Source organism: Gymnoscopelus braueri, assembly GCF_963280865.1.
Source record: "Gymnoscopelus braueri genome assembly, chromosome: 11".
Taxonomy (NCBI): domain Eukaryota; kingdom Metazoa; phylum Chordata; class Actinopteri; order Myctophiformes; family Myctophidae; genus Gymnoscopelus; species Gymnoscopelus braueri.
The window spans coordinates 1,584,643-1,610,017 of record NC_137613.1 but is presented as its reverse complement, the minus strand read 5'-3'; the positions used below and the strand labels follow the sequence as shown (position 1 = coordinate 1,610,017).

At 43.3% G+C, this 25,375-nt stretch overlaps 1 protein-coding gene across 1 annotated transcript in view; it reads right to left on the bottom strand.

The window, feature by feature from the left end:
* The window catches only part of LOC308094782 (retinoic acid receptor beta-like), a gene marked incomplete at both ends in the record, with an annotated part of 162,902 nt that extends 140,054 nt beyond the window's left edge, over window positions 1-22,848 (bottom strand). The window contains 2 exon segments of the mRNA XM_080441609.1: window positions 22,415-22,497; window positions 22,565-22,848. Coding sequence (XP_080297735.1) covers window positions 22,415-22,497; window positions 22,565-22,848 — 367 coding nt within the window.
* Window positions 22,849-25,375: the final 2,527 nt, after the last annotated feature.

Sequence of the window (25,375 nt, the reverse complement as noted above, 5' to 3'; positions counted from 1 at the left end):
GTTAAACAACTAAAAATGGGTCTGGTCTTCAAAATTGTAAATGCTGATTTGCCCGAAATGCCCCCTATACCCGCATATCTGTATAATTACCTCGAAAAAGTTAGTGACACCCACAGCCACGAAACTAAAGGGAGCGTAAACAACAATCTGGTACCACCCACCCATAAAACAAACATGGACAAATTCTCCTTCTACAGCAAAGCCACCAAGGTATGGAATAGTCTAACCCCATCCCTCAAAAAATGCAGTTCGTTGGGCTCATTCAAAACAGCCCTAAAAAGAGGAGGCCCCCCTCCCCTTTTTTTGTATATATTCTTTTTTCATGCTTTTTTTTTACATAGTGGTATTTTTTCTCTGTATTTTTATGTTGATTTGAACTGTTTGGTTGCTACTATATATGTCTATGAAATTAATTCAAGGACCCCAACGGAAACAAGTCCGCAAGGACTTTTTTGGTCGGACCTTTTAGATAAAAGTATTATAAATGTAACTGTGTTGTTTTACATTCTTTTGCCTAATAAAAATTCAATCAATCAATCAAATGTAATAATGACCTTTCCTGAAAAGTTTATAATTTGGACATAGTTGGTTTCTGCCTGACAGTAGATTTACAAAACACTTTACAGAAAAACAAGCACAAAGTTATAATAACCAGACTCACTCACACACACACACACACACACACACACACACACACACACACACACACACACACACACACACACACACACACACACACACACACACACACACACACACACACACACACACACACACACACACACACAGGCCTCTCAGTGCAACCAGCTCTGTTCTCCTCATTGTCTCCTCCTCAGAACCACAGATAATAGATTAGAGGAGGGGGCGGACCAGACAAGCTGCTACAGGGCAGGAATGAGAATGCTGGACGTTATAGAAAGACCCCCGCCCGCCCCGCCCCGCCCCACCCGGCCCTCCATCAGACGTCCATTCAGCAGTAGAGAGGAGGGTCTGTACGGACGCATGTCCAGCCTATTAATGAACGCACAAAAAGAGCCGTTTCCAAGATTTATGGACGACTGATGTTTCTGTCTGTGTGCACAACGCATGGCGCGGGGGGGGGGGGGTGGGGGGGGGGCACGTTAACCCTGAGCTTGTATCTTGTATCTCTATCTGCTATTTTATCTCTTGTTATCAGAACATTGTCCTCTGGTCTGTTCCACCCAGAGGACAACAACACTCTGTAATTAATAAACACACTACAAAACACTATAAAACACTATAAAACATCACAACTGGAGGGATGCAGAGAGAGCCTTTTCTGCTTTGCATCAAATCCTTCTTCATGCGTTTTACAGAAACATCTCTTATGTAACATGTGTCTGAGCTGAGGCATGTTGTCTCATATGTAACATGTGTCTGAGCTGAGGCATGTTGTCTCATATGTAACATGTGTCTGAGCTGAGGCATGCTGTCTCATATGTAACATGTGTCTGAGCTGAGGCATGTTGTCTCATATGTAACATGTGTCTGAGCTGAGGCATGTTGTCTCATATGTAACATGTGTCTGAGCTGAGGCATGTTGTCTCATATGTAACATGTGTCTGAGCTGAGGCATGTTGTCTCATATGTAACATGTGTCTGAGCTGAGGCATGTTATCACTGGCTCTGTGTTGGAAAGTCACAAAAACTAAAGTGTATTTTTCAATACTTTGTATGTATACTAACTCTATTGCATCTCAGAGGCAAACATTATACTTTTTATACTCCAATACAATTATTTGATAACTTGTTTGAACAGCTTGTATCAACTATTTTGACACATTGTTTGGAAACCTTTGAACAAACTTGTGAAATGGGCAATCTGCATAATATGAGCACTGTTACAGAGAGAGAGAGAGAGAGAGAGAGAGAGAGAGAGAGAGAGAGAGAGAGAGAGAGAGAGAGAGAGAGAGAGAGAGAGCGACAGAAAGAGAGAGAGAGAGAGAGAGAGAGAAAGAGAGAGAGAGAGAGAGAGAGAGAAAGGCCGGGGCGAGACAGCAGACCCTCTCATTAAGCAGCTCCAGATGTGTGCCAGATGTTTTGACGGTCTCTCCTAAGACCCTCTCTCTCTCTCTCTCTCTCTCTCTAGTCTGTATGAAGCCCGATCGCCCTCCTATGCCACGTTGTTGACGCTACCTAGCTACCTAGCCTAGAACCTGGTTGGATCAATGTATGAAACACAGTTTACCATGTGAGGTGTGTGTGTGTGTGTGTGTGTGTGTGTGTGTGTGTGTGTGTGTGTGTGTGTGTGTGTGTGTGTAGGAGACTCCCGGTGATGTGAGTGAACTGTGTATGAACCATAGGAGGAGTCACTCAGGGGTCTGCAACACTATGGGGGTAAAACGCACATCCCATCCATCATACAGGCCCCCCATCATACAGGCTGTAGCCCCCATCATACAGGCTGTAGCCCCCCATCATACAGCCCCCCATCATACAGGCTGTAGCCCCCATCATACAGGCTGTAGCCCCCCATCATACAGCCCCCCATCGTACAGGCTGTAGCCCCCATCATAGAGGCTGTAGCCCCCCATCATACAGCCCCCCATCGTACAGGCTGTAGCCCCCATCATACAGGCTGTAGTCCCCCATCGTACAGGCTGTAGCCCCCATCATAGAGGCTGTAGCCCCCCATCATACAGCCCCCCATCATACAGGCTGTAGCCCCCATCATACAGGCTGTAGTCCCCCATCATACAGGCTGTAGTCCCCCATCATACAGGCTGTAGCCCCATCATACAGACTGTAGCCCGCCATCATACAGCCTCCATCATACAGGCTGTAGCCCCCCATCATACAGGCTGTAGCCCCCCATCATACAGACTACAGCCCCATCATACCTGTGTTACGCTACCGTGGGACTTGTCGTACATATGCACGGATTTTCGGGTTTTCTAGGCTCCGTGCAACGTATACTAAGTTGTGTGAGATCAGGCTGATACAGGCTACAGCCCCCCATCACAAAGCCCCCCCGACACAATGGACTACGTCTCACACGTTCCACCATCGGAACTAAAACAGAAGTTCTCAAACTACTGTCAGTGAACAAGGAAAGACTGCTTTCATGTATTATGCTCCACACAAATGGAACAAACTTCAGGACTCTCTGAAACTAGAGCGATTAGTCTCAGTAGAATTATTTAGGGTACTTCTTGAGGACACATTGCATAGTAACTGCACCCGTTTCATGTAACACTATATTTATTTGTATCTGTGATGATCGTAATTTGATTCAAATGTTTGTTATGGTTTTTCATTATGTATGTATTTCATTTGTTTTAAATGCTGTTATCTCCCCTGAATAAATAAAGGAAAAAGAAAGAAAGAAAGAAACTTTATTGTGCCAAGAACCCCTAAATTGATGTCTATATCCACACGTTTCCTATAGGGCATTATGGGCATCACTTCCTGTCCATTTGATCAGGTATCAGGGATCAAATCGTCAGGAAGTGATGCCCACAATGCCCTAGGAAACTCTTTGGTACTTGGTTGAGTTTTTTTTTAGATTTGTGTTTATTGTATTTAGAAAAGCCTGATTGTGACATCAGGCAAAACTAAATAAACATAACATTATGCTCGGGTGTCTCGCGGCGAAAATAGCCCGACAGCTACAAGCTCCTATAGCTTGTAGCTGTCGTACGATGTATATGAAGGGTTAATAACGCCCCCCCCCCATTTTCTCCCCTCACTCAACCTCTCCTCCTCCCCCTCACCTCTACTTGACTCAGAACAGGCTGTCCACGCACACACACACACACACACACACACACACACACACACACACACACACACACACACACACACACACACACACAGAACAACACATGGAAGCTATAATGTGGACATAATGTATGAGGACATGTTAACCACATGAACCCCTAGCCTCCCTCTGCACTGTATTGTATCTCTATTCAGTGTGTAATAGTGATGAAGTTCCTCCCTCCCATTGGCTCCTCCCTCCCGTTGGCTCCTCCTCCCTCCCGTTGGCTCCTCCTCCCTCCCGTTGACTCCTCCCTCCCGTCGGCGTTCCAAGGATGTATGTTCCGTGCAGTGGTGGAAAAAGTACTCAAATGTTTTACTTAAGTAAAAGTATCAATACTGCAATGCAGAAGTACTCTGTTACAAGTGAATGTCTGGAATTCAAAATTTACTTGAGTAAAAGTACAAAAGTATTGGTATCAAAATGTACTTAAAGTACCAAAAGTAAAAGTACTAATCTGTTTGAAAATAGCAGATCTACAAGCTCACAACGCGTCGCATTGTGAGCTTGTAGATCGGCTATTTTCAAATAGCCTAGGTATAAAATAGGGCTAAAGTGGTTTTATAATGTAATAATTTATAGCTGAAAAGTAACTAGTAACTTAAGTTTTCAAATAATTGTAGTGGAGTAAAAGTACAATGTTTGCCTCTGAGATGTAGTGGAGTAGAAGTAAAACTACTGATAATTGGAAACACTCCAGTAAAGTAAAAGTACCTCAAAATTGTACTTAAGTACAGTACTTAAGTAAAAGTACTCGTTACTTTACACCACTGGTTCCGTGTCTACAGCTTGGGTCCACTGTTGTGCATAACATTCCTTGAGAAGTTGTATTTTATTGTTGTGCTTTGTTCTCATATCCAGGTTTCATCACTCTGTGGTTCTCCAGGTCCATGATGTCTGGCCCTGGACGTTGTGTGACTCTGTGTCATGCTTTCCAATCACACCGCACTCTAGATGCCTAGGTGCCTTTTAGATGGCCTTTTTAAAACTTTTAAATGTAATAATATTAGATGTATGTTTATTCTACTCGTTTATTTAAAGGACCCCAATGGAAACAAGCCATAGTGCTATATATACAATACTATGCAAATAAACCAGTAGAATACGAAATGGAAAATAAAAATCACACCCTGTGTGAAGTGGGCAGTGTCTTGCTAGCTAATCACAATACTGAATGGAGTCAACCAATCATGTACAAAAGATAAATACATTTATTGAAACACTCTTTATGATGGACGAAACCATAACTTTAAAAAAACTAATTTATAGTTTTTTTAAAGTTATGGTTTCTTATATAGGGCTATGCACATGTGTCATGTGACACTGGCCAATCACAGTCCTGAATAGATTGTGATTGGCCAATCACAGCGCAGGATAATTGTACAAATTTCTAAACCTCACTTATAGGGGCGGTTTCACTGCCCAAGATAATTGTACAAATTTCCAAACCTCACTTATAGGGGCGGTTTCACCGCCCAAAAATATGTACAGTTACAGTAAACACTTCAATTAAACTTCCATTCATAGGACAATCATCCAGAAGAGAAAGGGGGGAAATAATAAGTGTTAAAAGCAGCAGCAAACAGAATGGTGTTTTAAAAGGCCATTTAAAGGGCACTTTGGATAGAGTGCGGTGTGATTCCAAAGCACGCATGACGGATCATATTTTTAGATCTTTGGATGGAAGCCCTCTTCCTGTCTGGCGCCCTCTATCTTTCCTGGATGGCCCTTTCCCCTGCTGTAGGGCATGCAGGGCCGCATTAACCGCGGAACTTAGTGGAACTTGTGTTCCACGGCCTGCAGCCTGCAGGGGCCCTGTGTGAATTATGTATTTAAAAAAAAATATATATTATTGTAATTTATTTTAAATTTATATTATTTTATTATAATATTATATATATTATTATTATTATTATTCATAAAAATGTATACATTCGGGCCCTGCTGTGTGAATTATATATATTTAGAAACATGTGTGCTTTAGTTTTAATGTTGCGCGGCAGAACAGATGAAAGCCTCTTGCATACCGTCGCTGGTACTGATGTGTCACTTCTACTTCCTGTAAGTAGACAAAAAAATAAAACTGCTGTCGACTAATCATTACTGGCGGCTCTTATTTTGAAATCCTCCGGTTTTAGGGTAAGTTTGTTTCTGTTAACCAGTATGACTCTGCTATCATGGTCTGTGACAGCAACACAAATAAACAAGAACCATGTCATGTGGATTAAACGCAAGATTTGGGCCAACGTTCCTATTTACGATATGAAAACCAGCTCCTGTGACTTAAGTTTTGTACAAAAACTCTTTGAACCTCCGCAGCATGGTGAGTTCATCTTACGATGAAGATGTGTGCGTGTGCGTGTTTGTTTGAAGTAGGCTTAGGCTGTATCTCACGTGCTGTGTTTGAATAATGTAGCTCACGGTTGTTAATGTCATCTCTGTCTGTCTGTCTGTCTGTCTGTCTGTCTGTCTGTCTTAGTGCTACCATAATGTACACTGTGAAAATCTAAATGACATATTCTTAAAACATTTGTACTGTGCAAATAGCTGAATATGATGGGGTAGTAGGTCTACGCTACTGTATTTTAACATCAGTCATAATGGTGAGCCATAATGTTTTCTGAGGTGGTAAAAAGGTTGAGAACCACTGCGGTAGACTTCAAGAGGTGGGTCTACTTGCATGATTGTCACATGTTTGGTGGGGATCTTTTTACTTGAACTTTTCAAGTACATTTGAGAGCCTGTACTTTTGTACTTTTACTTGAGTAATTAAAAGTGAGTAGTACTTTTCCCATCTGTGCTGAATATTGTTTTCTCAATTCTAAACTTGAATTGTTGAATTTCTTATGAAGAATAAGAAAATAAATATGAAACATTTGTTACCACCATATCACCATATGTCTTGTAGCCTACGACTGTAATGAGTAATGACCATAAAGTACCTCCTTAACTCTTTCACTGCCAAGAGTATTTTCATAAAGTACTCCCCCAGTGCCAGCAATTTGCGTTTTTTTTTATTTTGTAATTTTTCATTCAAATAAATTATCTGATTGGGTTTTTAAACCCATAATACAGTTCTACCAGTAGAGAGCAACAAATCGACACATTGATGACCTCGCTGGCTCACTCGCCCCCTCCCAAACAGGCTCACGTCATATCCGGTCATAACCAGATGTTGACATTTTCGACAATCGTTGATCGGGCTAAATTACGATGTGATACACGACTACGATGACTGATCGTCACCCAGACCAAAGAGAGTAGACGTGGAACCTCTCCGTTCGTTTTTTATACTGTGTGAAAAACCGTGACTTTCCCTATTCTGGCCGAAAATGACCGCGGGAAAAAAATGAGAACCGGAAACGGAATCTGCGTCATGAAACCGGAACCCAATGAGTCTGAAGGAGTCAGGAAGCGAAAGTGATCATGAAAAATAAACAGAATAGCGCGACCACAGTCAAAAGTAAAAACTCGGGATTTCTCGTGCTGGCACGGAGGGTACTCGGGAAAAACTCGGGATATCTCGGGGCGTGGCACTGAGAGAGTTAATAATAAATGTAATTTGTAATGATAGACACTGTAGTTATAGCATAGACTGAAGTTGGAAAGGCTGTGCCCAGTGCCTGTGTCAGCGCCCATCGTGCTGGCGGTGGCACGTGCACCGAACGCACGTGCGTGTGAACGCACCCAATATCGTCCGATTAATGTTGAGGGGGGGCCTTTGATTTGGTGTAGTTCCACGGCCCTGAGGGGCCTTAATCCGGGCCTGCAGGGTTTCTCAAAGTACACGGTGCCGTGGCACCTATAGGGTGTCACAACATAAGTCCAGGGGAATACTTTGATCATTTATCAACATTATTTAACTTTAAACACCTCTATACTCTGTAAAACTGAGCTGACTTGCACCATACTTGGTACACCCCCCCCCCCCCTTTTCTGTATAGGTGTATAATATACCTTTTATTGCTCCTGTATTGATGATTTTTTTGGATTATATTGTATGTCTTAGGAATGAATTGAATACATAGGACCACAATGGAAACAAGCTTTCCTTTTATCCTTTTAGCATTGCTATAATGTGTAGTTGTACTTGCCGTACTGTTTGCAACTTGTTAATAAAGTATCCAATCCATCAATGCATTTTGTCATGCCAAGAAGAGCTCTATAGATGACAACAGGTGGCGCTTAATTATGACATCACTGACCAATCCTTGGCCCATGGCTCTGCTCCTCTCTGTGGAGCTGCTGGCTGACATGGAACTATTTTAGTGTTATTGATTGTACTATTGTAGTATTAGTAGTATTAGATTAGTATTGTATACATTCAGACAGTACAGTGTTAATGTATTTATTGTATTATTAGTATTGTATACATTCAGACAGTCCAGTGTTAATGTATTTATTGTATTATTAGTATTGTATACATTCAGACAGTCCAGTGCACATTGATTTTCAGTCTGGCAGCACATAGTGTAATGAGAGGAAGATGCATTATTCATAGGGTTTGTCAGGGAAGCCGAACACACTGCATGTGACCCACATCTACTGTTACACCATTCTGAAATAACAAGCTACACTACAACACTGACACACAGGCCGAGAGACAGACAGGCGGAGAGACAGACAGGCGGAGAGACAGACAGGTGGAGAGACAGACAGGCAGACAGACAGACAGACGGAGAGACAGACAGGGGGAGAGATAGACAGGCGGAGAGATAGACAGGCGGAGAGACAGACAGGCGGAGAGTCAGACAGGCGGAGAGACAGACAGGCGGAGAGACAGACAGGCGGAGAGACAGACAGGCGGAGAGACAGACAGGCGGAGAGACAGACAGACAGACAGACAGACAGACAGACAGACACACAGACAGACAGAGAGACAGACAGACAAGCGAAAAGACAGACAGACAGACACTGATACTTGAAATAAGCAAGAACGGCGAAGTCATGGAGAAGGAACAATGGATCAGTCTGGAAGTGTGTGTGTGTGTGTGTGTGTGTGTGTGTGTGTGTGTGTGTGTGTGTGTGTGTGTGTGTGTGTGTGTGTGTGTGTGTGTGTGTGTGTGTGTGTGTGTGTGTGTGTGTGTGGACAGACGGTTTCATTACCAGGAACTTTATCCAGAGTTTCCTCCTCAGCTAGAGTTGGATTATGAAATCTGTGTCACACACACGCGCGCACGCACGCACGCACACACGCACACACACACACACACACACACACACACACACACACACACACACACACACACACACACACACACACGTATCTCGAAAGGTTTTGAATAATTTTTAATATTTTTAACACAAATTTTCTCTTTTTGGGGGTCCCTGGCACAAAACATTTTCATGTATAAAGCAGGGCTAAAGTGGTTAATGTACGTTTCATAACATCATAATTTATATTTGAAAAGTAACTAAGTTTTCAAATAATTGTAGTGGAGTAAAAGTACAACATTTGCCTCAGTCTGATGTAGTGGAGTAGAAGTAAAAAGTATAGAAAATGGGAAATACTCCAGTAAAGTAAAAAAAAATCCTCAAAAGTGTACTTAAGTACAGTACTTGAGTAAATGTTCTTAGTTACTTAACACCAGTGGATACAACATGGAGAGATAGTTTGTGGTGGCATGGGGGAGACGTGTGGTTGTCTACTCTCCACCCTCCACAGACCCTCCATACACACACACACACACACACACACACACACACACACACACACACACACACACACACACACACACACACACACACACACACACACACACACACACACACACACACACACACACACACACACACACACACACACACACACACACCCTCCACAGACCCTCCACACACACCCTGAGCTACAGCAGAGGTTATTGTCTCTGACAGACACTGTACAAACAGGGAGAGAGAAAGTGGAATAATGAATACATTGAGAGGAGAGAAAGAGAGAAAAAAAGAAAACAAGCTGTTGAAAAGTGTCTGGCAGACGGAGAGAGAGAGAGAGAGAGAGAGAGAGAGAGAGAGAGAGAGAGAGAGAGAGAGAGAGAGAGAGAGAGAGAGAGAGAGAGAGAGAGACACCAGACTGAGCTCAGCTGAAGCATGACATCTTCAATGAGTGTTAAAGTCACAGAGCTTTAGTCTAAATAACACACACTCTGCTCAAACAAATTAACCCTTTCTATCCGGGGACGCATCTGTGTGTCATTTTAGATTTCTTTGGGGCTATTCAAAAAAATAGCAGACATACAAGCTCATAGCACGGCACAGAGTGCTGTGCTATGAGCTTGTATATCTGCTATTTTTGGAAAAATCGAGATTTTTTTTTTTTTTACAAATCTTTGAATATGACATATTTTTAACTCAAATCTTTGCTTCTGGAGGGGGGGGGTCCCTGGAACAACATATTTTGAGATGGGGGTCTGCAGCGGCCAAATACATACATACATACATACACATTTTGGGGGTCCTTGACATGAAAAAAGTTTGGGAACCACTTATAGAAACAAACGTCTTTTTCAAAACACTGTTAGGATTCAGAAGACATTTGTAGAATCCCCCCAAAAGCAAAGATTCGAGTTTGAGTTTGAGTCGTTTGCTTTAAAAAAATATATATTCAAAGATTTTCAGCCCAACGAAATGTAAAAAGTGACAGAGATGCGTTCCGGGATTGAAGGGGTTAAAGGCGTACTTTGATCCCTTGGTTGTCGGAGCGGGATGCGTGAGCAAAGCGCTCAGAACAATGAAGGGATCAAAGGGTTCCTCTAATTGTTTTGAGCTTTCAAATCAATTAAGCAGATTATTAATTGAAACCTCTTGACTTCCTGTTTTTTATCAGGTCCGACAATCCATCCAAAACAATACGTAAATAATAAAAACTATGGGTTCAACAGTTCATTTAAAGATGGGGTGCTATGATATTTTTCAACCCTAAAACCTGATCATAAGGTATTATTATTATGTAAGGATTTTTTTCAACAAAAAAAAAGTGTACAGAAATGGTTAAAATTATGTTTTTATGTGGACACGCCTCCAGTTCATTAAGTATACCTGGTTCTCACCTTAGCACCTCCTCCACCACCTTAGCACCACCCACCTGTCCTAGTCCCTCCTCCTCCTCATGCCCACACCTGTTGTGTTATGATAATGAGGGGGAGGGTATGGCTTTGTGATGTCACTAAAGCGCTGTTTCTCTATTGGCACGTTTGACCCTCAAGGTTTCAGCCTCCAGGAAGAAACTCCAAAGTCAGAGAAGACATAAAACACCATAAAAACACCACCAGGGGGCTTTATGAAGTTCTATCAACCTCATAGACACATGAAAAACAGAAAAAGTGCGAAAACATGGCACCACCTCTTTAACTAATGGATTCAATAGATTAGAGATGTATCGTCACTGTCGGGCAGAAACCAGCTATCTCCATTTTTCAACGTATTGTTTTCTTTAATATAATAATAATAATATAATATAATGTATTTGGGTAAAGTGATGATAATATAAGGACACATTCAAGTATCATCTGAAAATGTATAAAGTCACCGTACCAACTTTGATGAGGCAGTATTGTGTTGCTTTAAAGACAAATATATGTTTTATATTTTAATATTTTGGACATAACTGGTTACAGCATAACATGAACACGTTTTAGAACTGTGTAATTATCATACCTGACCAAACACGCCTTACATGTCAACCCAGACAATAAAAACTAAACCAGGGGTCTTCAACGTGTTCAGGCCAAGGACCCCCTAGCTGAGAGAGAGATGAAGCAGGGACCCCCTCTAAACAGTATAAAATTGTGTTTCATATTACTTTTTTTGTTTACTTTTTGCCCTCTACACCTATACCTCTTTGCCCAAAATAGCCGATCTACAAGCTCACAACGCCTCGCGCTGCGAGGCGTTGTGAGTTTGTAGATCTGCTATTTTTGGCTAAAGTTCTCCTCAGAAAAGGGATGCTAGGGTTCAAGTGGTTAAGGTAAAAAAAATGTTATCATATCACACAAAGATTTGGCGGACCCCCTGTAGTAACTCTGAGGACCCCCTAGGGGTCCCGGACCCCCTGTTGAAGACCCCTGAACTAAACCAAACGCTAACACTTCCTGTACGCACACAGAGAGACAGACAGACAGACAGACAGACAGACAGACAGACAGACAGACAGACAGACAGACAGACAGACAGACAGACAGAAGGAATGTCAGTGCATAAAGACGAGGAGCGTGTGGAACATTCTCTCTGTCAGATGAAAGCCTTGATAAGCCTGAGTGGGGGGATGGGGAGGGGGGGGGGTCACACACAGGTAAACAGACTGACAGGTGGGATGTTCAGGTAGACCCCCCCTCACCAGATGGGACGGGGGGGGGGGAGGGGGGGAACAGATGGGCAGAGACAGCCTGGCACCAATGACAGACTCCATTAACTGGCATGTTGACACACTCTGCCATGGTGGATGAATTATTTACTTTATTTATTAGTAGTAGAGTATGATGGATTTATTATTTACTTTATTTATTAGTAATAGAGTATGATGGATTTATTATTTACTTTATTTATTAGTAATAGAGTATGATGGATTTATTATTTACTTTATTTATTAGTAGTAGAGTATGATGGATGTATTATTTACTTTATTTATTAGTAGTAGAGTATGATGGATGTATTATTTACTTTATTTATTAGTAATAGAGTATGATGGATTTATTATTTACTTTATTTATTAGTAATAGAGTATGATGGATTTATCATTTACTTTATTTATTAGTAGTAGAGTATGATGGATGTATTATTTACTTTATTTATTAGTAATAGAGTATGATGGATTTATTATTTACTTTATTTATTAGTAATAGAGTATGATGGATTTATTATTTACTTTATTTATTAGTAATAGAGTATGATGGATTTATTATTTACTTTATTTATTAGTAATAGAGTATGGTGGATTTATTATTTACTTTATTTATTAGTAATAGAGTATGATGGATTTATTATTTACTTTATTTATTAGTAATAGAGTATGATGGATTTATTATTTACTTTATTTATTAGTAGTAGAGTATGATGGATTTATTATTTACTTTATTTATTAGTAGTACAGTAGAGGCGTTTGGAAGTAATTATCAGCGTGGAAAGTAACTAAGTGACACTTTTCTCAGCTCCTTCTTTTTGACACCCTAAACTTCTTCTCCACAACATCTCAGAGACAAATATTGTATGTTTTACTCAACAATAATGAGTTACTAGTTACTGTGTAGATTTGTCTGGGATGATGGACCACAACAGACCAGAGAGGAAACTATTCCTCAGTGGGTTCAAGAAGGAATACAAAGGACTAAGAAAGAAAGTAAGAAAGGACTTTGCAGATTTATTAACCCATTAACTCATTCTCTGCCAGACTTATTTCTGGCTGTGTTTGCCCACTGCCAGCGATTTAGTGTTTTTTATAACTTAAAAAAATTCATATATACATATTTTTTTTCATTATGATCGCAAGTCCAATCGTTTCTAAACACACCGGCGATACGTGCCGCTCAGACAACAAACATTCCGATCGGGGCGGAGTCTCTGTCCACTCTAAGAATTATATGTATTTGGCCGTTCCAGGGACCCCCCAGAGGCAAAGATTTGAGTTAAAAATGTCCAAAAAGTATTTGCACAAAATGTTTTTTTTCAAAAATAGCAGATCTACAAGCTCGTAGCACGGCACTCTGTGCCACGCAACAAAGTATAAAATAATGGTTATAGCTCAAATCTATAGCTCAAATCCGTTCCCGGTCTTCATGGGTTAAAATACCCAAACATCTTCACTTTATTCTTCAATTGACAAATAGCAGATCTACAGAACAAGCTCAAGCACATCGAGCGTTGCATCGTGATGCGTTGTGAGCTTTTAAAAAAAGGTTGACAAATTGTGAAGAAACTAAACTGTACATTCACTTTGGTTCTGTACGTGTTTCCATGCCAATACTTTCAGATATTGAACCACAGGCCCTTTACTTGCAATCTGGGAACCCATCGCCAAATGAAAAGGAAAAACAGCGCCCTCTGCTGTTTTTTACTTATTCACTTGGCTCTGGGAGGAGCTCAATGAAGCACCCATGCTCAGGGAAACCAGGTTTTTTGTCTGCCTTCAGCCTTTCACTTCCGGTGGTGCGACTATGTTTTCATTCCCACTAACAATATTTCTACACGGAACACTAACACCACTTCTCTCAAAGAACATGGCTCGTTTTGTTTATAAGCCCACTTGTTTCTATGATGAAAGAGCAATTTAAAATGTTACTAACTTTCCGTGATCTTGTCTGCTTCGAGGACGCTATTGTTAAATGAGTTTCGGTTTGTTTCTAGTGGGGAAGGAACGGCATACACGTAAATCCCGCCCACTACATTTGATTGGGTAAAGCGCGGCCTGCTTCCTGATCTGATAGCACGCCCACTTGTAACCAATGCGCACGGGTCGTCAACACGGCCACCGACAGATTCAAACGCAGAGCAGAATCTGTTCTTGAGAGATTATTTGACTTGTAACAGAGTATTTTTTATAATAATGCTACTTTTCTTCCCCCAATGGCCTTTATTATTTATGACTTTAACAGTATAAAGTATAAATGGATGCTTGTGGTGTAATGATGAGATACTGTGTAAAACATTCAGTCACTATGGTGTGTTAATGCTGCTAATCCTTTAGTAAACAACAACAAGCTAATTAAGGAATGATTTCTGGGGGAATTAAGTGGAAATATGCTTTTCTGTCAAGTGGGAACCTCATATGTCCACTTGCTTTTCTTAATTCAAATTCAAAAATAGGCGATCTACAAGCCCACAACGATTTGACGTGTTTTGAGCTTGTAGATCTCGCCTATTTATGCTATTTTAGCAAAATAAGGCGTTAATTTGCGGGGGGGGGGAAACCCATAAAAAGTTAAAACATGGAGATACATGGCTTTTGCCCGACAAAAAAAAAGATTATAATGGAGTGTGATTCAACGTCTGTTTGCCTTTGTCCTCCTCGCTGGCATTGTTTATATTACGTACGCACGCACGCACGCACGCACGCACGCACGCACACACACACACACACACACACACACACACACACACACACACACACACACACACACACACACACACACACACACACACACACACACACACACACACACACACACACACACACACACACAGTAGTGGTGATGACTGGGTCAGTGCATTCCCCAGAGGATTGTGTTTTATGTGTTTGCGGTGAATAATACTGTATCTACTGTACTTACACTTTGATACACAACCTGTAAAACAGGACCAACCCGACCGCACACCAAACAACACAGCATGTCTGTGTGTCTGTGTCTGTGTGTGTGTGTGTGTGTGTGTGTGTGTGTGTGTGTGTGTGTGTGTGTGTGTGTGTGTGTGTGTGTGTTTCTCTCTCTCTCTAGGGAGGGAGTGTGTGAAGTAAATGAGGCGGTATCATTGGAACACTGGCTACCTTTACCCCCTCTCTCCTCTCATGGTGGTTTCCTGGGTACCAGGAGTTCACACACACACACACACACACACACACACACACACACACACGCACACGCACACAGGCACACACACACACACACACACACACACACACACACACACACACACACACACACACACACACACACACACACACCCCGACGGTAGCGGTCGCTCGCCTCATGTAGCCTCACGCTGACTTCATGTGTCAGGTTGGTGGGGGGAACCAAAGCCTCATGTAGCCTCACGCTGACTTCATGTGTCAGGTTGGTGGGGGGAACCAAAGCCTCATGTAGCCTCACGCTGACTTCATGTGTCAGGTTGGTGGGGGGAACCAAAGCCTCATGTAGCCTCACGCTGACTTCATGTGTCAGGTTGGTGGGGGGAACCAAAGCCTCATGTAGCCTCACACTGACTTCATGTGTCAGGTTGGTGGGGGGAACCAAAGCCTCATGTAGCCTCACACTGACTTCATGTGTCAGGTTGGTGGGGGGAACCAAAGCCTCATGTAGCCTCACACTGACTTCATGTGTCAGGTTGGTGGGGGGAACCAAAGCCTCATGTAGCCTCACACTGACTTCATGTGTTAGGTTGGTGGGGGGAACCAAAGCCTCATGTAGCCTCACACTGACTTCATGTGTCAGGTTGGTGGGGGGAACCAAAGCCTCATGTAGCCTCACACTGACTTCATGTGTCAGGTTGGTGGGGGGAACCAAAGCCTCACCTCTTCATTAAAGGCAGATCAGCTGTTCTTTTGTACACATTATGTCTTTCATTCCTTTGTCTATTGTTCTTTCTATTGTTTCTCGTTTCAACAGGCTCTACCTGTGAGGCGTACTCTATGGAAGGTGACATAATGACACGATGGTGCTGTGATATTTCTTGGTTAAAACAAATACCGTTTTTGTTTGGTTCTGTAACAGTTGAAGCTCTATATTGTGATTTGTTCAGTAACAGGGGTCTCCCTGTCCCTCCTGCTCTTTAATAAACAGAAAATACATTTTCAGGGACACCAGTTTCATTCAATCAGGAGAGAGAACCAATTTATTAGCTTCAATTTTATTGCGTTCCAGTTCCCATTTCTTTGTGTCATCACGTCCAATTGCACTTGTTTATCCTGTATCCTGTATTAGTTCTCTCTCCTGATTGGATTAAAATGGTATCCCGACCTGAACATGGGATTGCAATACTTCCGCATTTACGACTCTACTGGGCACGCTTCTACCGTTTGAAACCCTAGTGCTCATGCTCAGTGCCAAGGGGCCAGCCTGAGATATTTACATTGACTCCAATACGGAAGAGACAGTTCATATGAATGGACTAGTTTCGCTGTTCTACCCCTGCAGGTGTCAGAAAGAATATTCTCTCAATGTAAGCGGATGGGTTTTTGACGAACTTTAGACTTAATTTTCTAACCTTTAATACACATTGTCACCCAGTCGCTAGTTTAAAGTCCCCTTTCAATCATCATAAAAAAAAGGATAATTCCTTTTAACAGGTCGTTCATGAAAGTCCTTGCGGTCTTGTTTCCAATGAGAACCTGTGAGCAATTGGGGTTAAGAGTCTTGCTCAGGGACAAATTTCATATCATCGGCACATATGCTGGGATAGCCTGGAATCGAACCTGGGGCAACCAGGGCCTCTGGTTCCCTAGGCGGGCTCACTAACCACTCAGCTATGGCCGTCATGATATGCGTTTTGCTAAATTATGGTCCCATTTCTTTTAAAATTGACGATAAAGTAGGCTATGCTCTAGGAGGGGGCGGGATGATTTGATTGACAAGCTACCCAAACCAATAGCATTCTTTGGGGATTGTTTTCCGGTTCCTGTTTCCGACGTGCTCTTTGGCATATATTAAAGATGGCGGATTTCAGATTGTTTCGGTCTGTAGAAACCAATTCTTTTTACAGTCTATACTTGGTGCTCAGGTCTTTTTACAGTCTATGCTCGGTGCTCAGGTCTTTTTACAGTCTATACTCGGTGCTCAGGTCTTTTTACAGTCTATACTCGGTGCTCAGGTCTTTTTACAGTCTATACTCGGTGCTCAGGTCTTTTTACAGTCTATACTCGGTGCTCAGGTCTTTTTACAGTCTATACTCGGTGCTCAGGTCTTTTTACAGACAAAAAAAGAACAAAATTCTCAAATCAAGGAGAATGAGGAAGTAGAGCGTTCTTCCGGATGCTTCATGTGCTGGTGAGCAACGGGGCGGTCCGTCCTCTAGATATATTATAACATAGTAACGGGTCCGTCCTCTAGATATATTATAACATAGTAACGGGTCCGTCCTCTAGATATATTATAACATAGTAACGGGGCGGTCCGTCCTCTAGATATATTATAACATAGTAACGGGTCCGTCCTCTAGATATATTATAACATAGTAACGGGGCGGTCCGTCCTCTAGATATATTATAACATAGTAACGGGTCCGTCCTCTAGATATATTATAACATAGTAACGGGGCGGTCCGTCCTCTAGATATATTATAACATAGTAACGGGTCCGTCCTCTAGATATATTATAACATAGTAACGGGTCCGTCCTCTAGATATATTATAACATAGTAAAGGGTCCGTCCTCTAGATATATTATAACATAGTAACGGGGCGGTCCGTCCTCTAGATATATTATAACATAGTAACGGGTCCGTCCTCTAGATATATTATAACATAGTAACGGGTCCGTCCTCTAGATATATTATAACATAGTAAAGGGTCCGTCCTCTAGATATATTATAACATAGTAACGGGGCGGTCCGTCCTCTAGATATATTATAACATAGTAACGGGTCCGTCCTCTAGATATATTATAACATAGTAACGATTCAAACCTGGGGCCAGCTGCAGGAACCACTACAGTACTATAGCCCGACAGTATTTATGTGGCACACACTCTTACTCTTACACACTCTTACCCGGCAACTCACCGGGGCAGCCTATCAGAGAACAGTTGATATGAGGGTGAAACAAACAAACAAAAACATGGAACTGTAAACAAGTTGGAGAAAAAAAAGAAAATAAGTAAATACATGCATGTCTGTCCTTGCTGCCGGGTTACCTACTGGTTCTATTCACACACACACACGCACACGCACACACACACACACACACACACACACACACACACACAGTACCCCAGAGAGGAGGGGTGCCTGGGCTCTGCTCTGCCAGCCGAACACAGAGTCCCCTCAGTGAGGAGGGGGGGGTGGTGGGGGGGGGGGTACCTGCCACATCGTGGCTGTCGGGCAGAGACCTCGTATCTCCATGTTTATATTTTAATTGTTTTATAAATGAATGACTTCATCATACCAGCATGTCACACTAAAGTATTTTAATTTACAAGCTTACAACACGTTGCATCCTAACACGTTGTGAGCTTGTGCATCGGCTATTTTCACTATATTACAAAATAAAATGTGAAAGTTAAAGTGCAAAGTGAAAGTGGTTAAGTGTATAGTAGTGTATAGTAGTGTATAGTAGTGTATACTAGTGTATAGTAGAGTGTATTTATAAACATTTAACCAATGAAAACTATCAACGAGAAGCTTTGCTACAAAATAATTTCTACTTCTTTTTTTTCATTTTCTTGAAAGTGAGGGAGAGAGAGAGAGAGAGAGAGAGAGAGAGAGAGAGAGAGAGAGAGAGAGAGAGAGAGAGAGAGAGAGAGAGAGAGAGAGAGAGAGAGAGTCAGTCCTGGTTAGGGAGGGGTAGGGGGGGGGGTACCTGCCACTGGGACTTGGAACACACCAGAGTGTACCACTGCAAAATGTCAGTTTTAATGGCAGTTAAAATGACACTGTGTCTTTTCACAGTGCAGGCAGCACAGACACACACACACACACACACACACACACACACACACACACACACACACACACACACACACACACACACACACACACACACACACACACACACACACACACACACACACACACACACACACACACAGACAGTCTGTCACAATAATATTGCTGCACAGTCTGGAGGTCAATTATGCTGTGAGAGGAAAACCCACTCCTCATGTGTTACCCTGGCCCCTGGCTCTATGGGGTGGAAACCCTGTATGTCCCTGTGGCCCCTGGCTCTGTGGGGTGGAAACCCTGTATGTCCCTGTGGCCCCTGGCTCTATGGGGTGGAAACCCTGTATGTCCCTGTAGCCCCTGGCTCTATGGGGAGGAAACCCTGTATGTCCCTGTAGCCCCTGGCTCTATGGGGTGGAAACCCTGTATGTCCCTGTGGCCCCTGGCTCTATGGGGTGGAAACCCTGTATGTCCCTGTGGCCCCTGGCTCTGTGGGGTGGAAACCCTGTATGTCCCTGTGGCCCCTGGCTCTGTGGGGTGGAAACCCTGTATGTCCCTGTGGCCCCTGGCTCTGTGGGGTGGAAACCCTGTAAGTCCTTAAACTGTTACCTTTCAGGAAATGGTAAAACTTTTAGAAAAAGTGCTCCTCGGAGCACAAGTCTCCGCCAGGTCAGGTACGTTATGTGGCCTCCTGGTGGCGCTATAATAGGCCAAAGTGAAAAGGGTGCCATTTATTCTCAGGCCTTTCACGGCAATCAGACACTGCATTCATGATTTGAGGCATTTTGTTTCAAAAATGTGTTTTGCTAAATTAGACCTGCTGGTGGCGCTATAACAGGCCAATGTGAAAAAGGGTGGCATTTCTTCCTCGGCCTAGTGGGAATGTGCGTGTGAAATTTCACGGAAATCGCAAGCTGTGTTCATGATTTGAGGCATTTTGTTCAAAACGGACCAATCCTGCAAACTTTGGAAGCCAACCTTAACCAATGAGGATGGAATCTGGAAAATCAGACAGATTCGGGTTGATCACATGACTATAGAGATACTGTGTATCGATTTACTTACTTTAGTTTGGATTAAATCTGTAGGAGTCATGTCAAATAATGGGTTTTGCACAAATCGGCCTCCCGTTGGCGCTATAACAGGCCCATGTGAAAAATGTGGGGCAGAGGTTCTGAATTGGCATCCAGGGAGTGTGTGTGCACAGTTTCGCAGCGAGCGGGCCAACGGTGCCGGAGATTAGCTGGTAACACACGTACAGGACGGACGGACGGACGGACGGACACACGGACGGACGGACGGACAGGGTGCAAAACATACTCTCTCGCCATGCCTTTTGGCCTGGCGGAGACAATAAGCATGTGTTCCATGGATTCAATGCAGCCATTATTTAGTCACAAGCTGTTCACCAAGACCACACACTTCACCTCTTTCAATGTTAAAGTTAGTTTATACAAATAACAAAGAGAACATAACAGATGTGTATACGTTCATAACGCATCACGTATATAAAAATTGGGACCTATGACTCACACATAACCCCGTCACTATGACTCACACATAACCCCGTCACTATGACTCACACATAACCCCGTCACTATGACTCACACATAACCATATACAGAGGCCGGGCGGCGGTCTGTCACACTGACTCACACATAACCCGTCTCATGCCCATACATATATGGAACCTTGGTTCTCCATATATGGGCATAAAAGGGACAAGGATTGACAGATACAGAGATGTCCATATATGGGCATATCGGTCGTATAGGTGTGAGGGCTGGGTAGCGTGTACACACCTATACACCTGATGAGATGTGACCGTGACCCTGAAGTTGAACGACAGCATTAAGCCTGATTTATACTTCACCGTACGGCTGTGTAGCACACCAAAAATAGCTGATCTACAAGCTCACAACACGTTGTGAGCTTCAACTATTGTGTTGAAGCAATAACATATAGATCCACTGTTGTCTGGGATGTTTATCACACACACAAACGCACGCAACACACGCACACGCACGCGCGCACACACACACACACACACACACACACACACACACACACACACACACACACACACACACACACACACACACACACACACACACACACACACACACACACACACACACACACACACACACACACACACACACACACACACACACACACACACACACACACACACACACACACACACACACACACACACATTCTCCTATAACTGTATCTGAACGCTGAAGCCAGATGGAGGCAATCTGGACCCAAACGACTCAAATTGAATCCTCACTCATCCAATCTAGCAGGAAGCCATTATGGATCCGAACACAACAAAACAACATGAATGTGTAGATGGAAGGTTTGTAACTTTAGAACGAGTTACAAGTCCTCTTCTCTTCCTGTGTGTTGGGATCAGGACACTGAGGACCGTCACTCTGTGACACTCTGCAGATTCACTCAATGAACATGATTCATAATGTCATTATGTCATTATCATCTGTCTGGGGACAACACTATGACAGCTGACATGAAACAGAGAGAGGAGAGGAGAGGAGAGGAGAGGAGAGGAGAGGAGAGGAGAGGAGAGGATGAGAGTGTGTTGGAGTGACGCCCACGGGTACAACACCCTATCAGTGGACATCTTACTATCCTGTTTCAAAAACCAACATTAAAGACCAACATGTACAACAGGACCTATAGAGCATCGCAGTTCCTTCCGGGTTCCACCGCAAAATGCATTTTTCCCATTGACATTTCCAAAAATATTTATATCAATTAATTTAAGCCTAGCATCAAGCCATCCAGGGTCTTGGTGAATCATGACCATAAAACGTTTGATTCTGTGATTATTGTTTTTTTGAAAACGGCAAAACAAAGGGTATTTATTAAATATAGTATATCATATAATTAAATATAAAATTTAAAAAAATCACAGAAAAAAACGTTTTATGGTCATGATTCACCAGGACCCTGGATGGCTTGATTCTAGGCTTAAATTAATTGATATAAATATTTTTGGAAATGTCAATGGGAAAAATGCATTGAGTTTTTCCTTCCGGCACCAGGAAAAACCAGGAAGTGGGCGGGAACTGCGATGCTCTATAGTCTTCTTGTTCGCTACCAGAGAGTAGCCTCAGCCCCCCGTGTGTGTGTGTGTGTGTGTGTGTGTGTGTGTGTGTGTGTGTGTGTGTGTGTGTGTGTGTGTGTGTGTGTGTGTGTGTGTGTGTGTGTGTGTGTGTGTGTGTGTGTGTGTGTGTGTGTGTGTGTGTGTGTGGCCTCTAGGCGGGGCTTGTAGAAACCAGCGGGTCACATGACGTTGTGCGGTTTACTCACCCACAGGTGAAGGAGTGCTCCCACTGCTGGACGGCTGCTGCAGGTGCAGCCTGTGCGGGGAGGGGGGCGGCGGGGGGGGCAGCCTGTGCGGGGAGGGGGGCGGGGGGGGGGGCAGCCTGTGCAGGGAGGGGGGCGGCGGGGGGGGGGGGCAGCGGCAGCGAGCTGATGACCGTCGGGAAGAGGAAGGGATAGACCCCGCCCCCGGGCGCCGCGTAGCGCCTCATCTGGACCAGCGGGGGGCTGCTGGCGCTGCGGCGCGGCGGCTGGGAGGCGGCGCGGCTGGCGGTCTTCATCGCGCCGTGCGGTGCCGGCGGTGGGGGGGCGGCGGCGGCGGCGGCGGCGGCGCGGGGGGCGCGGGGGGTCGAATACGAGGACGTGGAAATTAAGAGGAGAAGTGGCTGCGACGCTGCCTCGCGGCCAGCAGGGGGGGCCATCCGTGTTGGGGGCGGGGCGGGGACCCCCTGGACTGAGGTTAGTGTGGTCTGCGTGCGGCGGTGGTGGCGCCCCCCTCAGGCCTCCGGAGACGGTGCATCATGTCGGTACGTCTGTCACTCAGCGCTTCTGAAACACAGCGGAACAACAACATGCTTATTGTAGAGCAGAGGTTCTCAAAGTGGGGTCCGGGGACCCCCAGGGGTCCTTGGGGGGGTTCCAGGGGGTCCCCAGCTAAAGTAGTTAATGTAGCATCACAACCATTTTAACCACTTTATCCATTTATACGTTGGCTATTCAAAAATAGCAGATCTACAAGCTCACATCTGCTGTTTTTGAAAATATTTGCAAAGATATTGAAAATGTTTGGATCATTTTGAATTTTCTTAACACAAATCATCTCTTCTGGGGGTCCCTGACACAAAACCTTTTCAGATGGGGGTCCCTGACACAAAACCTTTTCAGATGGGGGTCCCCGACACAAAACCTTTTCAGATGGGGGTCCCTGACACAAAACCTTTTCAGATGGGGGTCCCTGACACAAAACCTTTTCAGATGGGGGTCCCTGACACAAAACCTTTTCAGATGGGGGTCCCCGACACAAAACCTTTTCAGATGGGGGTCCCCGACACAAAACCTTTTCAGATGGGGGTCCCTGACACAAAACCTTTTCAGATGGGGGTCCGCGGCCAAATACACATCAATTTGGGGGTCCTTGACACGAAAGAGTTTGAGAACCACTGTTGTAGAGAACTGTGGTTCTCAAACTTTTTTATTTCAACGAGAGTGAATAATGGACCCCCTTAACTCTTAGAGTGTACAAATGAAACCAGATGGACCCCCATGACTCTTAGAGTGTACAAATGAACCAAATGGACCCCTTAACTCTAGAGTGTACAAATGAAACCAAATGGACCCCCTTAACTCTTAGAGTGTACAAATGAAACCAGATGGACCCCCATGACTCTTAGAGTGTACAAATGAACCAAATGGACCCCCTTAACTCTTAGAGTGTACAAATGAAACCAGATGGACCCCCATGACTCTTAGAGTGTACAAATGAAACCAAATGGACCCCCTTAACTCTTAGAGTGTACAAATGAAACCAAATGGACCCCCATGACTCTTAGAGTGTACAAATGAACCAAATGGACCCCCTTAACTCTTAGAGTGTACAAATGAAACCAAATGGACCCCCTTAACTCTTAGAGTGTACAAATGAAACCAAATGGACCCCCTTAACTCTGAGAGTGTACACATGAAACCAAATGGACCCCCATGACTCTTAGAGTGTACAAATGAAACCAAATGGACCCCCATAACTCTTAGTATAAAGATTAAACCAAATCGGGTCCATTTGGTTCCGACCTCATTTGCATAAAGCTGAAGTCGGGTCATGATTATGCTAATTCAGATCCAGCGGTTTGTCGTGTCGTATCCAATCACACTCTCCACACATAACATTAAATGAATTCAGAGAGAAACATCTGTCAACACGTTCAATATGTCTGTTTGTACAGAAATACAATCAGCTGCTGTTTACTGTAATGGGAGAGACCATGCTGTAGTGTTATTATAACACACTCCGTCTGTTGATTATTACTACAGTGTTTTATGGATTAAAATCTCCTGCTTCTACATACATACATCATAGTTATACGGTACATACATACATATATATATATATATATACACACAGTAGTGGTGAGTGATAGGGGTGTCGGAAAAAATCGATTCGAATACGAATCGCGATTCTACTGTTGGACGATTCAGAATCGATTCTCATTTTTTTTTAAATCGATTTTCAAAAAAAAAAATTTTTAGGATCTTGGATTTACCTTTGTGTGTTTACATTATTATCAGTTGATAAAACCTTTACAATTATAAAAGCTACATAAATGTACTGTTCTAAATGTGTGTTCTCATGCCAGCAGATTGGAGTAGATCCTGAAATCCTATGTTTTGAATCGAGAATCGTTTTGAATCGAGAATCGTTTGAATCGGAAAAAATCGATACAAATCGGAATCGTGACCCCAAGAATCGGAATCGAATCGATTCGTGAGATAGCAGACGATTCACAGCCCTAGTGAGTGATCATTTGAACACATTCCATCCACGACACAGAAAGGCCATTCCTTCACTCACTCATTCATTCATTCACTCATTCATTCATTCATTCATTCATTCATTCACTCATTCATTCATTCATTCATTCATTCAGCCACTAAGCTAAAGGCCGCTTGTTCTCTGGCGGTAAAATGAGACTCAGTTCACAATGTGTTCAGTTTCATAGCATGTAGCTACAGTATATATGCTAAACCACGTCCTTCCTCACACCCAGATATACTTCAAAGAGAATGCATTAAAGCAGAGAAAGGAAGGAACTGCTTGGGGGGAATAAAAAAACACACACACACACACACACACACACACACACACACACACACACACACACACACACACACACACACACACACACACACACACACACACACACACACACACACACACACACACACACACACACA